This window comes from Malania oleifera, chromosome 11 (assembly GCF_029873635.1).
Source record: "Malania oleifera isolate guangnan ecotype guangnan chromosome 11, ASM2987363v1, whole genome shotgun sequence".
Classification (NCBI taxonomy): domain Eukaryota; kingdom Viridiplantae; phylum Streptophyta; class Magnoliopsida; order Santalales; family Ximeniaceae; genus Malania; species Malania oleifera.
Window position 1 is genome coordinate 38903733 of NC_080427.1, and position 16960 is coordinate 38920692.

The window sequence follows — 16960 nt, forward strand, 5'->3', positions numbered from 1 at the left end:
ATATATATATATATATATATATAAATGTAACTTCCTCCCCCCTTGTTGAGGCCAACATTTTTGTTATGGAAAAGGACATTAATCACCTCAAAATAAACCTCAAAATCAATTAAAGTTTATGCTCCCAAACACAATCTAATAACTATTTAGTTTGAAATCAAAACCCCACAGCCTTCTCAGACATAATTTTTAGCTTGGAAGCGTAGCAATGGCCGCCCATTCACAATAATTTCATTTAGGCAGAAAGAGAAAATGGATTGGAAGGAAAAAGGGGTTTTTTTTTTTTTTACCCCTTGTTTATCTGGAGGGGGGAGAATTGGAGCCTCAAAATTGCCCAACAAGATCAAATTTTTTCCTCAAATGATAAAGAACAGGAATGCTTAATTCTTTAGAATAAAAGGCAACCCTGTGCATAAAGATCCTGCAACAGGCTATTTTCACATCCTAAACCCGTTACCTAAAAGTCCCGACAACTCTTTCTATTGCACCAAAAATCCCCCTCATTAAAATAACTAATCCAACTCACCATTTGATCTTCTTTCTTTACTTTTCCTTCTATTTTATCTACTTTACACTCAAGAATTGGACTAATTGTCATCGTATCTTTCCCTCCCCATTTTCTCAGTCCTTTCATCCAAGTAAATAATTGTCCTACAACCTTAGCAAATGAAAGAGGAAAAACAAATTTGTTGCAGGGAAACAGTTCACAAGAATCCACAAACAGCATTTAATAATTAAAATAGAGTGAAGCCATCTTACATTATCCTTATGAGGCAAATTTTTACACACAATTTAGAAGCGAAGTCACAAGACATTAGTCACTTTCGCCTCGATTTTTTTGTGGCCTTCCTGCTGTCAAGTTTTTTCTGTGTAGCTTCAAATTCTTCTTCAGTAGGTTCTGAAGCCTGTCCACCCCCACCGTATTTAGACACCAAAGACGAGAACAACGAATCAAATCGATCTTTCCTCTCACTTCGGCGCTGAGATATAACTGCAAATAAATCTGCATCTGATTGTTTCTTAGACCTGTAATAAAATGCATTGAATTTTTAAGTTCTTGAGTATTATTCAATTATTAAAATAGCACATGAAATCATGAACAGAAACACATCATAGACAACTCACTTCTCCCTTCTTTTTAAAGGACTTGTGGGTGGTTTTGTTTCAGACACCTGCTTAGCCCATTTCTGGTACACTTTGGTTCCCTTCAGCTCCTCTGCATGAGAGAGGTAGGATGCATTTAGTTTCATGAAATAAATGGCAGTGTCATCAGACAAACATCAATGCCACCAAAGACGTCAAACATTCTTATATCCAGGTATCTGTCATCATGCATAAACCAAAAGCAAGATAAACACTGCATAGACAGCAAGCACTACATATGCAGTATGCCTCAACCAGGAGATTTATTATTTACGTAAAGAATCACCTCAGAACTCAAGTGTCAAACCAACTCATCATGATAACAGCTAGTAAAGACCTTACCAGCAGCTATTGCTTCGTCAATGATGTCCTTGAATCGGTGTGAATCCAGCTTAGGATCTGAGCAGAGCATTGAACAGAAGAGCCTGAAAAAAGAAATCAGTTAGTCTCATATCATTGGGCCTATAGACCATGGTTTTAAATAAAGGCCGCGACCGTTACGTAACGCCGTTACGTAAAGGTTTTTTGGGTTACCCATACCGTTACATACCGCGAAATCGGTGGGAAGAAAAATCACGACCGTAGCGGCCGTTACGGACCGCGACCGTTACGTAAAGGCCGCTACGGCCGTTACGTAACCGCTCTAGGACTGTTACACCAAAAAAATATTTTATTTTTTACTTTTTCTTCTCACTTTTTCTCTCTCTTTCACATATCATTCTCAATATTCCAAGTGGCAAGAGGGGGAAAAGATTATAATGAGGATGACAATGATACAAAATTTACTTTTTCTTTAAATATTCACAATAGATGCATTAATTAACAATTTCGAAATACTAACTTGTTAGGAATTTTTTTTTTTTAATAATATTAGTAATGTGATATTTATGTTCTTTATTTTTCAACTTCAACCTTCTTTCTTTTCTAGCTATTTTATATTTATATTATTCATATGTCTTATGTGTCTAATAGATTAATGGAGTGTATAATGTATTTTATTTTATTAATTCATTTAGCACACATAAGAATTTATCACAGATAAGAACAATGAGAAGTATAAATACGTGCACACATAATTTTCTATCAATGATGGTTTAAAACAAATGTAAACTCGTTGCCCTTACCAAATAACTTAGTTACTCGAACTAAAGGGTCCAAAATACACTAAAACCCTTTCTAAGAATGGCCAAAAGCTTAAAACATGCAAGTACGGTAATATGCACAAGGTTGTGCGTGCTTCAAAAAAATTCACGGCTGTTACACCCGCTTCCCGTTATGTAACATCCGCTACTCCTGCTTCCCGTTACACCTGTTACCGTTACGTTACGCTACCCGCTACCGCGATTTAAAACCATGCTATAGACTGGGAAATGTATTACTCTCATACCTGTTCATATTACCCTTGTACTTCTTGTACAGATCAATCAAATCATTCTTCTCTGAGTCAGATCCTCTATAGTTTGCTTCAAATTCCTCAATATCCGCCTCGGTAACCTGCAATTGATATATATATATATATATATGATCTCCTATTAAACTCCAGAGTACAAAATAATGAAATTGCATTAGGAAAGCAATCAGAACAAGATAAAAACCTTCTTGTACATGGTTCTGAAAAACTCGTGTAAATTCTGGACCACCTCCCCTGCAAGATCCTGATGAACACAAAATTCTGTGGCAGTAAGGTACAAGGCACTTTGTTCCATATCAATAGAAAGCTCCAATGAAATAAAACCATTCCATTGTATTATGGAGCCTAGCTTTTTTGCATAGCAAATTAATATCTTTCGTGATATGAATCAGGGCATTGTTGAGCTATCAATAAATGGTATCATACACCATTTCCTTCATTTTTTGCTGATGCCACAAAAATATCCATAATCCACAGTAACTTGAATGATTATAACAAGTAAATTTTACAGCATGGATAGGTGCCTCCCAAACGCTATAGAAAATGAAGGAAGATCATATTTCCATTGGGACACCCAAATGCCTGCACAATATCTAGTCTAGAAAAACAACAAAATGTTTCAGTAATCACTCACAGCATCATCCACACAACCAGTCTGATCATAGAGTGCCCGTTTCTCCTCATCACCCAAAATTGATATTACCTTCTGCAGCTGCTGAAATTTCTCTTTGGCCTCCTGTAGAAAGGAAAGATTAACAGTTACAAATCAAAAACTGCCTGGTTAATAGTTATGAGAAGAATTTATTTGGGATCACAGAAAATCAACTTTCACCTCATTGCCAGGATTCTTGTCAGGATGGAGCCGCAATGCCAACTTATAATATGCCTTCTTTATTTCCTGTTGGGATGCTGTCCTTTCCACTCCAAGAACCTACAAATAATGAATTTTTTACATAATATCTCTTGCTCCACTTCAAATTAGAACGCAAAATTTAAAACAACATAGCTCAGAGAAGAGTTGAAAAAAGTCGGGAAGGATTACAACACAGGTATGGATGGCATGTATCAGTGGGCCTAATGACAGACAGTCACCACCACCCTTCTGGCATAATGATTGGGAAGTTACAAATTATGTGCTAAAATTTGGAACTATGTCTTTATCTAGAACTTTCGGTAATCCTCATCCATAGGTTTTGAAGGTCTATTAAGCAAAAATAGCAAGTGGTGTGCACAGCCTCACCCCAAAAAATGATTGTCAGTTAATGTACACTGAACTTTCTCATAAATGGTATAATGCATCTTCTTTGCCACATTATTATGTTGAGAAATACCAAAATCTGTTTGTCACATCAAATATCATGCTCTTTGCAATATTCTTCAAATGGACCTCTACATTGTCCACCATTTCCAGATCAAATGCATTTTGAAGGCTTTCCAATTCCCCTTTCAACTTCAGCATCAATGTACTCGGAAGATACATTGAACTTCATCCTTGTGTTTCATAGCATAGCCCACACCTTTCTGGAAGCATCATATCCAAAAGTGGTACAGTGAAACTTTATTTATTATTTAGTTTTACCAAGAATACAATTAGTTTACTATTTAAAGACTTACTTTTGACATTTGAAATAAGGGCTCTCACTCATGTGACCAAGCATAGATCCATAGTTGTTTCTTTCTCCATGATATTGATATTGTGTTGTTGCACACTTTTAGCTTGTGTTCATTAAAGCATACTACTCTTTCCTCCACCTAGCTATGGTAAGATTTCCCCTAATAAGTTTCCATCGCCCATTTAAGTGAATGTGTTTTAAATTCTTCATCATCCCATTTGCCATTAGAGATTACATTGAATCGTAGATCTGGAATGTGCCTCACATCTTTTAGTATCAGCTTATTACCCAAATTAAAACAAAGAAAATATTACAAATTCCCATAATTTCTCCAATGCCCTTGTTAGCCAACTTCACAAATCCAAATTCTCCCTCGTGGAATAAAATGACATGAAACACCATGATTGATAACCCAATGTCTTTATATGTAGCACCAAGGCAACTTTCATTACAAGAAAATAAAATCATCATTCTCCATCAAAGAAATTATGATTGTGACTTTATGCTCCTATTGGCCTTCACCTTTACATAAAAGAAGAAGACGAATAAGAAGAAGAAGAAATCTACAATCTCTCTCCATATGGTCAGTCTCATTTTCAAACAGAACTAGATCTAGTCATATCAATGTCACAATAGCATTTGGTTGAGATAAAAAATTTGAACATTAATGCATAAAAGCTATCTAAAAACAAGCCTAGTAGTAGAGCTTGAAATTAATCAATCAAACTCCATCTTCATGGTTGCAAGTTGATTCATGTATCTTTGCATTTGACTCAAGTCGTCTCCCATTGGTGTGACCTCCTTCTACTTCAAGTTAAGAAGCTTTTTAAACAAATAAAGCTTGTTCTTAGCTCCTTTTCTCGTATATGTCTTCAAGTTTCTTCCAAAGTACACTAGCTAATGTCCCATTCATCACACGGTGAAAAACAGTCTTCCATCCATTATCAAATGAAACCAACACATTGTCAAGACGTGAGTTTCAATTCCTCATCAAACACATGCTTATTAGTCTTGTCATGCCACACCATGGGAGCATACATCTCCTTAATAAAACACTTCTAACACCATGGGCCTTCCACATTCTCCAATTGGTTCCACTTATGCTCAGCATGCTAGTATTCACTCCATCGCTCACTTGAGAATTTTATTAAACACCTTGAAGGATAGGCGCCAAAGTAGTAAGTTATGGACACAAGCCCAGTAAATAATAAACAACCAATAAAACAATAGGAGTTGCAAAAACACAACCAAGAAACTAAGAATTATTATATTTATGTGGAGAGCCATTCCAAGAAGGGGAAAACTATGAGGCAGCAACCCAAAATCCACCAATCAATTAAAATTAAGAACAAGAGGTCCACAACAATCAAATCTCAAGAACAAAAGAACATTACTACACAAGAAATAAACAAAATAACTTTCAACTTACAAGCTTGATGAACCCACCCCCATATAGAAGAATTCCAACTTCTTGCAAGCACCAAATACCCTTGTAGATGAGAAAAACTAAGAAAAATAAAACTTTGTGCCTAAGAGTGCCTAAAAGACAACAATAGAACACTTTTTCTCCCTCCCCCTCGTTCGCAGGTTGTTCTTGGTCTCTTGGTTGCTTCAATTTTTTCTTGGATGAGAAAGTGCTTACTTCCTATCAACCACTAGTTTGGTGCAAGCAGCAATACAGAATACACGTTTGATGACAACATAGACTATTTCTAGTTAAACAAAACAATGAAAACACAAAATAACAAACTACTTTTGAGTTCCATCTTCACATCATCACTAGGTTCTATATCTATGTAGACCAAAAAAATGGCAACAAACAATAATAGACTATCGAAGCATCCACCAAGTGCACATGATACAATCTACAAAGGCAATCCAAAAAGAGCTGTTCATTAAGATCAACACAAGTATATGAATTATTGTCAAACTTCACTAGAAAAATAAAAAGTGCCATACAATGGGAAAATGGGTATGTTGTTGGTTGAATTACACTATATATATACATACGATTAGTTGTCTACATGTGCATATCTTTGGCTGTCAATGTGTCATCCTAACATGTAAGGTGCATTTTTGCCTTTGTACCAACCATTGCCAAAACACCTCTCCAAGAAGCCTCATTCAGTCCACTTCCTAATTCAACTCACATTGATTTTGGGCTGGGTTCCTAAGGAACTGGCACCAGGCTACACACACACTCTTTCTCTCTCCCCCTCTCAATTACAGGATTTTTGGGACTTCATTATTAAGATCTTTTACTAAACTTATGGCAGTGAAGAAGAAAATTATGTATCTAAATTCACAATTAGAGCTTGCACCAGTCCTTTTCATTACCCCTCATTAGATCTCCAATTCTCCTAGTTTGGAGACATCTACAAAAGATGGAACTCAAGAATAGTATGACGCACATTTGTGAGTTTTAGAGGGTGCTATAGCTTGTTTTTTTTTTCAACATTAAACTCTCCTGGGTGGGCCTTATATTAGTCACCTGTAGAATTTCCATGGAATTAGAGAGAGAGAGAGAGAGAGAGAGACCATTTAAATAGATCAATGGTCAATGACTTCACTGGTTAAAATGATTAGTTGCAGGTTATCCAGTGATTTAGGACAAGAAGTCAAACCAAGGGTTGACCCATGTTGGATACTAATGGATAAGAATTGGACAAGAGTTGTTGTCTTTAGTTAATTAGTTTGTTATGTTTGTCTAGTTTAAAGAGTACAGCGTCATGTGTATTTGGGGGCTTGTTTGCAATGCTTCTGTATTGTAGGGGGGTGTGTAGTTTCATCTGGTTTTAGGGGTATATGTGTAATTTCATGTGTTAGAGCCTTAGAGGTTTTCTTATAAATAGTGTGTGAAAGTGATGTTGTAGGCAGTTGATGAATTTGAATTGAAGTGAATGTGGTATTCTCTCTTGTATCTCCCCTCATTCCTCCTTCCTCCTCCCTCCTTTCTTCTCCTTTTTTTTCTCGTTCTGTCTGCTCTGTTCTGTCTAGCAACCTCTATAATTCTGCTTTGCTAGTTTTGTTTCTCTCCTCCTCCTACAATTCTGTAACACCTCCTCCTATTCTGTAACACCTCTTCGTTCTCCCTTCTTATTTCTTCCTCTTATTTCCTTTCTCGGTGTCTCTCCCACAACATCCTTTCAATTCTCCCTCTGATTTCTGATTCCAATCGCACTGTTCATCTGTAACTTCTTGAAAATCACAATTAGGCCCCTTTATTTTGAAAGCCACTTTCCAAACACCATCCTGCAACACCACCCATCTAATTGAAAACAAAACCACACAAAACCCTATCAGCACGTGTGGTCCCACGCACCAGCAGAAGATTGTCTAGTCATCAGCCCTTCAATATCCTTAACATCCTATTCTCATCATACCACCAACACCACTGTATTCCCCTTGATCCACCCTCACCTGAAATATCACTGAAGGACCTTCACCAAAGGCGCACACAACCCCACGCACCGGCGATGTGCATGAGTAAGTCTACCAATGTCTTTTGCGTTTTCCAAATTTGCAAGAAATTGATCCAGCCACGATATTTTGGGTTTCTTCCATGATATTTTAATTGCAGAGCTGATTTTTTGCAAGCAAGTTTATAATTTGGTATGAAAAGTGAGAAATTGTTGCTGCCAGCATAAAAAATCAGGTTTTATAGCTGCATTTTGTGAATTTTCAAAGTGAATTTGTTTCATTTCAGCACAAGATCAAAGGTGAATTGAAGATAGCTCTTGAAAATTGGGAGTTATTTGTGGTTTTCATAAATAAAAATTGAGGATTGTTAGCAAATTGTTTAAGGATCCTTGGTGATATATGATTGCAACATGGTGACAAATTATTGGAAAAAGGAACACCATTTGTCATACTTTGGTATTAACTTTAAGCTTTTTCACAACTTTCTCAAGCATGAAGGAAATGTTTGCAAAATCATCATTGATAGAATATGTCCTATGAATGTCATTTCTATAAAAGGGGTTTCCCAAAATATGATTTTGTCCCTTTCTTAATCAAAAAAACAAAAACAAATGGGATCACTCATCTGCAACTTCATCCGGAACCTCATCTAGAGCCTTATTGGATATCTTGGTTTGATAACTTTACATGTTTTGTGAAAGATGTTAGGCTCCTATCCAAATGGGTAAATATTTGTCATACGTTTAGTGTGATATCATACCCCACAATTATTGGCTATGTACTCCTTGGTTGGATGATTTGGGTGTGACTCAAGGACATGAGAACAAATATGTCTTTCAATTTGAAGCTTGTGCTACCAATCAACAAGGATAAAGAATCGGTCACAATCACTCAACCTGTAGACACTACAAGCAAGGATATGCATGTGTTTGAAGACAGCCAAAGTCTCAAACATTCCTATTGTTGAGTTTATCATCCCCAATATGTTCATTGATGCAAATTCTCAATTCAAGTCTATGGTGCTGTCTGGAACATGGTTTCTCATACCACTCAAGCGCCGGTTTTTGACGAATTCACATTTGCTTCTTACTTATGGTCCTCCAACATTTCAAAATTTGATGCTGAAGATTTGATGTAGTACAAGAAGCCAAACCATGGGTTGACCCTTGTTGGAGATTAATGGATAAGAATTGGACAAGGTTGGTGTGTTTAGTTAATTAGTTCATTATATTTGTTTAATTAGTACAGGTTTATGTGTATTTAGGGGCATGTTTGTAATACTTGTGTTTTTTGGAGTGCATAATTTCATCTAGCTTTAGGGGTATATGTGTTATTTCATGTATTAGATACTTTCTTAAATAGTGTGCCAAAACCATGTAGGAGGTAGTTGTTGATGAATTTGAACTGAAGTGAACATCATTCCCCTTTTTATCTCCTCTTTCCTCTCACCTCTCTTCCCCTTCCTTCCTATCTTCAATTTATTCTAATTTATCCCTTTGGCTGCTGATCCTTGATGCTGTCCCACATCATCCAGGAATTCAATTGTCAATATCTTCCCATTGCAGTTGCAATTTCTGTGGAGGTTTGATATCCTATGCATTGGTTAGGCCACCACCAAAACTGGCACAAAACCAGCAGCAGCAACAACAAATGCTTCCTTTCTCAGAAACCACTACACTATCGTCAAAAGTGACTTGGCAACATCTTAGCAGCAATAGCTTCTTCAGCATTGGAGTGATCAAGTTATGCACTAAACCTTCATCCTAATGATGATGATGATGAGCACAATGGGACCTCATGGTTGACTTCTATTTAGGCCTTTAGAATTACCGTGAATCCTACCAAGCTTTTAAAAATATATATTTTATATTTTTGATTTGTAAATAGTGCAAGTACTTTGACAAAGTCACCAATTTATTGTTGTCTTATTAATAGAGTACAGATAAGAAACAGAATTAAAGAAATTGATTTGGGGGAGAGGCACAAAATGAAAAAGAGGAAAGAAGAAGACAGAAGAAGGGAGAGAGAAGAAACAGAAAGGTTTATAGATAGATTAGAGAAACAAAATGGGGGAAAGAGACTGACAGAGGAGTACAAAACAGAACAGAAAGAGAAGGGGAAAAGGAAAAGGAAGAAAAAGGGAGGAGGAAGGAGAAAGAAGAGGAGGGGTGAGTGGGGAGGGGGGAGAATGGAATTGCAACCTGATTCAAATGGATAAGTGTCTCAAACAACTTACAAGCCAAATGTTTATGCCTACACCTAACTAAACACATTTACATAAAAACCACAACAAAATAGGTAATTACAATACGAAGAAAAGTTTAAACAAGCATAATTTCCTAAATCTATGCCTAAGTATAACAAATGGGCAGCCTAAAAGATGTAGGTGCTCCTCTGTCCTATTGCCCCTGATGAAAGGAATTCAGCTTCAAAGAGTGAAGGAGCTCTCATGGAAGCATCATCAAGTAAGTCATGTAGTATCTAAATTGAGACTACCTCTCTACTGAATCAAGTAAAGTCAAAACCAACCTCAAGAGATGTGCAAACTCATCATCCAAAATAGACTCCACTGTCTTCTAGGGCCAAGAAATAGATGGAAATTGAGAAATTGCTGTCCCTAAAGTACCAGATGCCAAAGCAACATGCTCAAAGGTGCTTCAATAATGTGTCAAACTCCACATTAAAAACTAGGCTAATGGTCATATGAGTAGGTAAATCAAGTAAATAAGCATTAGTTCCAAGCTTCTTAAAGATAAAGAAAGGGCCAACAAAAAGGGAATGGAGCTTTTTAAATGATTTTCTCGGGTAACATTCAAGTTTAATGCAGACCATGATACTATCATCCACATTAAAGTCTCTAACTCTAATCCTAACCTCAGCATGCAAGTCATGGATGAGATAAGCAAAGGACTCCTATGAAATATAGGCATTTGGAGGCAAAATAACAATGGGTGCACAGGTTTTGTAACCCAATATACACTCAAAAGGACTTTTAAACATGGACTATTCACAGAAATATTATAAGCAAACTTAACAATGGATAGCACCAAGTCCTAATTGCCCTATTTTTATCCCATTACATAGTTAAAGTAGTTCACCAACAAGCAAAAGAAACCATCAAGCGAGTACCACACATTTTCCAAACTATCTTCCATGGGTGACAAGAGGACTTGATATCCTTACCAAACACTATGCAAGTTGGAAAAACATGCAATTTGACTACCTCTTTATACAACAAATTTATCACATAAGATCAAAAGTGTCATAATGGATAAAATTGTGTCATCTAGGAAAACCTATCAACAACAACAAAAACAGAATCATGTCCCTAGGCTATTTTAGAGAGTCCAATAACAAAATTTATACTCAAGCCTCTCCAGGGTATGTAAGGCAATGTAGGAGACGAATAAATACAAATGTCATATCTCCTAGATTTGGCTAACTAACACGTACGAGATTGAGATAGTATCCTAGCAATCTAGGCCAATAAAACCTATCCTCAACTAAGGAAATGGTTTTATCCCTTCCCACATGACCAGCTAACCCATCAGCATGCAACTCCCAAACTTACAGATATCTAAAAGAAGTATGAGGAATGCATAACCTAGCACCCTTAAATAGGTAACCTTCATGGATGAAAAAATCTACAAAATCTCTATGATCGCCCTCACTGACCTCTAAAAAGGTACACTCAAAATTAGGACAAGTAATATACTCATCTTTCATATCAAACCCAAATGATCTAGGCTCTCATGATAAGAAGAAGAACCATTACTCTACTCAGGACTTCAGCTACCTTATTCTCAACACCAAAACGATGATTTAACAAAAATATATTAATTAAGAAACTCAACCCAAATAACATACTTAGCACTCAACTTCTTATGCGTGAACTCAAATATTGCAAAGCAAGATGGTAAAAAAAGAGTACAAGCTCTTGGTATAACAAATAATATCTTCAATGTTGGAGAGATCCCACTCTTTATCATATAGTTGTACCTTTGCTTAGCATTAGAGAGTTTTTCGTTGAATAATGCTAGAGGGCATCCCTCCTAACTCAAAACTCTGCCTATACTAACCCTAGAGGCATCAAACTCTACTAAATCCCTCCTAAGTCAAAACTCCATTTGTACCTACCCTAAAGACATCATAAGCAACCTCAAAAACTCTACTAAAGTGCAAATTCCTAAGCACAAGCCAATCATCTTCCCTCTATATGAACTCCTCTTTATAAAATCAATGATGGGAACTGTAATGGTCCCAAAATGCCTTATGATCACCTATAGAAAGTAGCTAGGCTATGGAAGCTACACACAACAATAGTCCTATGCTCAGGTTGCTCCCTAATGGCTCTTACCTAATCAAAATCAGTGGCTATTCCTTGCACAAAGACCACAAAACCAAGAAAGAGAACACAAGAATATTTGCAGTTGCACTTCTTGAGATTAACATACAACTACACTTCCCTCAAAAGTGAGGAAGACCTTAGGAAAACATATCAAGTCCCCCCCCCCTAGTCTTATTATAGACCAATATATCATCAAAATAAATTTTCCTATGTCGGGTTGCAAAACATGAGCAGAAAGTTTGTAACACTCATAAAAGTGGAATGAGCATTAGAAAGTCCAAAGGGCATGATCAACCACTCAAATAAACCATTTTTGGCCTTCAAGGCAATTTTCCACTCATCTCCTGGCCAAATTCAAATTTGGTGATATCCACTAGACGGATCAATCTTGGAATACCAACTAGAGCCAGCTAGCATGTCAAGCATATCCTCAAGCCTAGGGATGGAAACCTCATAGTTCTTTTATTAATGGCTATATTATCCACACATATCCTACAAGGTCCATCGTTACTCAAAGCTAGAAGAGTTGATAGTGCACAAGGACTAACGTTATGTCCCTAAAAGCCCTTCTCAAGGACTTATCCTATTTATATATATATATATATATATTTAATTTAGCACTCTTTTAGGTTCATCCAATAAGGCAAATGAAGAACTGTGAACCTAGAATGAGATCTATGGCATGTTGAATGTCCCCCATAAGTGATAGCTCACTAGTAAGCTCAGTGGGTACTATATCTGAGATTTTAAGAACTCAACTACCAATACCCTACCTTGAGTGTATCCTCACATGGATATTCTCAATCCTCAAAAGGAATTTATCGGCCAATGATTGCTAAGATACATGTGTTATCTAAATTCTCACTCAAAATCCCTACATTGTAGCAAGTGCATGCTTCTTTAAACTAGGAGTTGGGCTATCTTGTTCTTAAACTTGTAATCCTTGGGAGCGGGCTTAGTAGGGATCAAAATGATATTATCTTTAGGCCTACACACAAGTGTTTTCCCTACCATGATGGTCGCATCATGATCATGTAACCATGGGTGCCCTAACAAGACATGGATTGCATCAATCGGGGTACACATGATAGAAAGTCGTGTCTTTACAAGGCACCTCTAAGAAACAAAATCTAACTCATAAGATTGAAGATTGTCGTATTTTGTTGAATAATTGTGAGGTTAAGGTCAAGGTTGTGAAGGTCAATATCAGAGCCAATGGTGATAGCGAAAAAACCAAGGCAAACAAGAAGTCAACATTGGTGGTCACATACTTTTTGACGACACCACCTTTTCTGAAGGTGAATTCTTTTCTTTTTGATTTTTTTTTGCTTTTAAATTTCTTTCAAGCTCTTGGGATTTTGGCATTGAGTTTGTGAGCAACAAGGCAATGCCCCATCTACGTAGATCTTTCCATCAAGGCAACCATAGACATCTTGAATTTGAGTTTCATCCTAGGCATTTAAATGTAGCCAAAATCAACAAATAGGCATTAGTGGTATGATATATGGCTCTTTAAAATTGCATTATGAATCTTGTACATGGGGAAAATTTTAAACCTATATGTTTATGTTAAGCTCTAGCTAATATGCTTGTATTCACTATTAGATAAAAATTCTTTTCCACATCACATGTCATTTGATATAATCTACAATATGTCCTAACAAGAATTATCTACCAACTATTTCTTTAAGTCAACTTCTACCACAAACACTTAACATGAATCCCTAATGAATTTTTTTGTGTCTTCTATGCCAGATGATTTATGTATAGGGCATATTTGTATTTGAAAAATGTATGACTACATTTATAAAATAGGTTACTATTTTAATTTTCCATTATTTTTGTGTCTTCTATGCCAGATGATTTATGTATAGGGCATATTTGTATTTGAAAAATGTATGACTACATTTATAAAATAGGTTACTATTTTAATTTTCCATTATTTTCTTTGTTTTTTTCTCTTCTTTGAATCTAAATAGTAGGCTTCTGAATAGTAAATTCCAAAATAATAGTCTTACACAGCATCCAAATACATTGGATTTTTATGCACATGCGACATATGTCGTATTTTATTTTGTTAATGATGCAAATGCATTTCATTTAGAGAATTTAAAGATGTTCCACAAGTTGAATTTCAAAATGAAGAATTTCGAGAAATTGGAAACTATGATTGACTTCGAGTAGAAAAGGCTGCTCTGAATTTTTTTTTAAAAAAAAGCAAAAAAGTAAACATACTTGAACACTATAAGGGCAAGGCTTGGATCAATAGTAAGATTGCTCCTTTGTGACCGCTTGGTCACAAGTTCGAGTCCAAGGAAACAGCTTCTCTAGATAAAAGTAAGGTAAGGTTGCATACATTATGACAACCCTCCTCCTACCACAATAAAATGGGGAGCCTTGTGACTTAAGACCGCTCTTGATACTTGAAATGTATCAAGTATCAAGAGCAGGGTTACATTGCACCCCTGCTTTTCATTTCTAGAACAAGCCCAATCCATTGGGAATTAATTTCCGCTATCTAAATCCATAGGTAATTTTTTTAAAAAAATTTATGCAATTTAATTTTTTTATTTATATAATATGATATTTTAAATTTTTCTCTAAAGTTTTCAAAACATGGTGGGAATTTAATGTAATAATTCAGGAATGCAAATAGTATGGTGTTTCTTATTTCTTTTGTGTTTTCCTCTCCTTTTTCTTCTGGAATTTCTGTCATTAACTATAAGTTTCTAAATCTTTATATTCATTTTCCCTCCTACTTTGCCATTCGTTTTATGGTATCTCTTTGGTTTAATAATTTACTCCATTGTTTATAGATTCTATTAATTTGACATATGGTGTTTCATTTGGTTTCATTGGTTGAATTGTTGCAACAAAGTGAAAGCAACTACCATTGCTATAAAGGAAGAAGACCAACTATTGTAACATCGAGCTAGATGTATTAATTCCCATTACCATTAGTAAAATTAGAGAAAATGTGTTTAAATAACTATGCCTATAATTAACATCCAGATTCCAGCCCCAGATCAAGCATTCAGCAAACCACATATCATCACCAAATAAATAAATAAAAAAGGAAGAAAATAAATTTAACGCAGAAGACAAGTTATTATGAAGAAATAAAAGACAAATCCCCAAACCTAAATCCCAATCCAGGACAAACCCAGCAACACAAAATACCATGGTGATGACGATGATGATATAGCGTACCTCGTACAAGCTCTTCTCAACAGAGGACGATTGATTCAGATCCTCCTGGGTTTGCTCTTCTTGCTCTTCCGCGGCGCCTTTGGAAACCCTAGATTTGTTCTTCTTACCCATTTGATCGCAGATGTGCGCACAAAATGTTTTTGTTTGAAAGAGGCTGAGAGTCTGAACCTTACTGTAGAAGCGATACTCCGAGAGGCAGCGCCCTTTAATATGATTTTGTTTGGAATAGCGATTGTTCCGAACCGTTCTTTCCCGCCCTTTCTCGTTTTACTTTACCTCTTTCCCGCCGGGACGAAACCAAACCAGCGGAGAACCGGCAGCCCAGCCGGTTCACCGGTCAGACCGACCCAGTCAAATGGATGACAATAGCGTACATCATAATCATATTATCATTTATAAAAATTTTAAAAAATAATTTATAGGATGACTAAGTGTGATTTTAATATATTGTATTTCAACTTAGCTTAATATATAATGCATAAAGCTATACATAAAATTTCAAATTTACTAATTATAAAATTTTATAATAATATTTAGAAAAAAAATTATTTTTTAAGTATTATTCAGAAAACAAATAATAAAACAAAGTTCGGGTATGAAAATTATTGAGAGCTGATATCAGTGTTCTGGAGAAAAAAAAAAAATCAATATCTAAATTACTGACTTCTGAATCCTTTGTTTATTTTACCTAATTTTTTTTTTGACTTTTTAAGAAAAAATGTATAATCTATATTAATATCTTGTTTTACTAAAATATCTCTTAGAGAATAATATTTAATAAAATAAAATAATATTTATATTATTAAAATCTTATATTAAATTATTAAATTTAGTATTTTGCTGGACTTTATTTAATATGACATCTTGGAATGGATTCTCAACAAATTATACTATTTAATATAAAGGGAAACCGGTGAATTCAAAACTACCAAAATATCATTTATTACTTAAAATATAATTAACGTAAAAGTCATTTTAGTAAATTGACTGTTTTCTTAATTGCCATGAGTGATGTAAATCAATCATAATTTAAAATAAATTATTATATTTTACAAAAAAAGTTATTTATTATTTTATGTAGAATTAAAATTTCTAATTCTACTTTTTTATAAAATATAAAAATATAAAAATAAAATCTCAGGCAAAATGCCGGGTATTGAATACATTTGAAATTGGATGGAACCGTATGCCGTTAGGATCTTAAATTGGCCAACCTGCCGCCGGAGATGGAGCAATGAGCACCGAGCAGTCACAGCATGCCGCCGTCCGCCGGAGATAGAGAGCTCAGTCTCAGAGCCCAGAGCCAGAGGGCAGTGGAGGGTCTGGAGACTCGTACGGATTAGGGTTTGTCTATGTCGTGTGATTTTGATCTGTGAAACATTGAAACTGAAGGGAAATGGCAATGAGGTAAGGGCCAAGGCAGTGGGCTGGGCTATGGGAATTACGAATTTGGGCAATTGGGCTGGCCCATTACAGATTTGGGCTTACTGAATAATGAATACTACAAGTCTACATCTAACACTCAAAGAAAAAAAAAATAACTAAACATGTAGCTCAATGATATATACTACTAATCTCTTTCTTTCTTTCTTTTCTGAAAATATAAAGTTTCATTAAAACCAAACGAGAAAATTACAGATATAAAATCCAAGAAAATGTAACATCACCAATCGACCATGTATCTTCTAATATCAACAATAGTCTTATTAATTGGTCTATCTAGAACCTCATTATCTCTCCTGAAAACAACATCATTCATAAGTTTCCACATATAATAGACAGTGGCTGCCCATATTTTGTTGACCTTCAGCCTCA

General features: G+C 35.6%; 1 protein-coding gene across 1 annotated transcript; it reads right to left on the reverse strand.

Moving 5' to 3' along the window:
• Nucleotides 1–703: 703 nt before the first annotated feature.
• On the reverse strand, nt 704–15501 carry LOC131167652 (chaperone protein dnaJ 6). The gene is made up of 8 exons (XM_058126456.1): nt 15146–15501; nt 3387–3485; nt 3189–3290; nt 2739–2798; nt 2531–2637; nt 1486–1568; nt 1126–1216; nt 704–1026 (listed from the first exon to the last, which is right to left on the reverse strand). The coding sequence occupies exons 1-8, from the start codon at nt 15254–15256 to the stop codon at nt 819–821; spliced, it is 861 nt and encodes a 286-aa protein (XP_057982439.1). The 5' UTR covers nt 15257–15501; the 3' UTR covers nt 704–818.
• Nucleotides 15502–16960: the final 1459 nt, after the last annotated feature.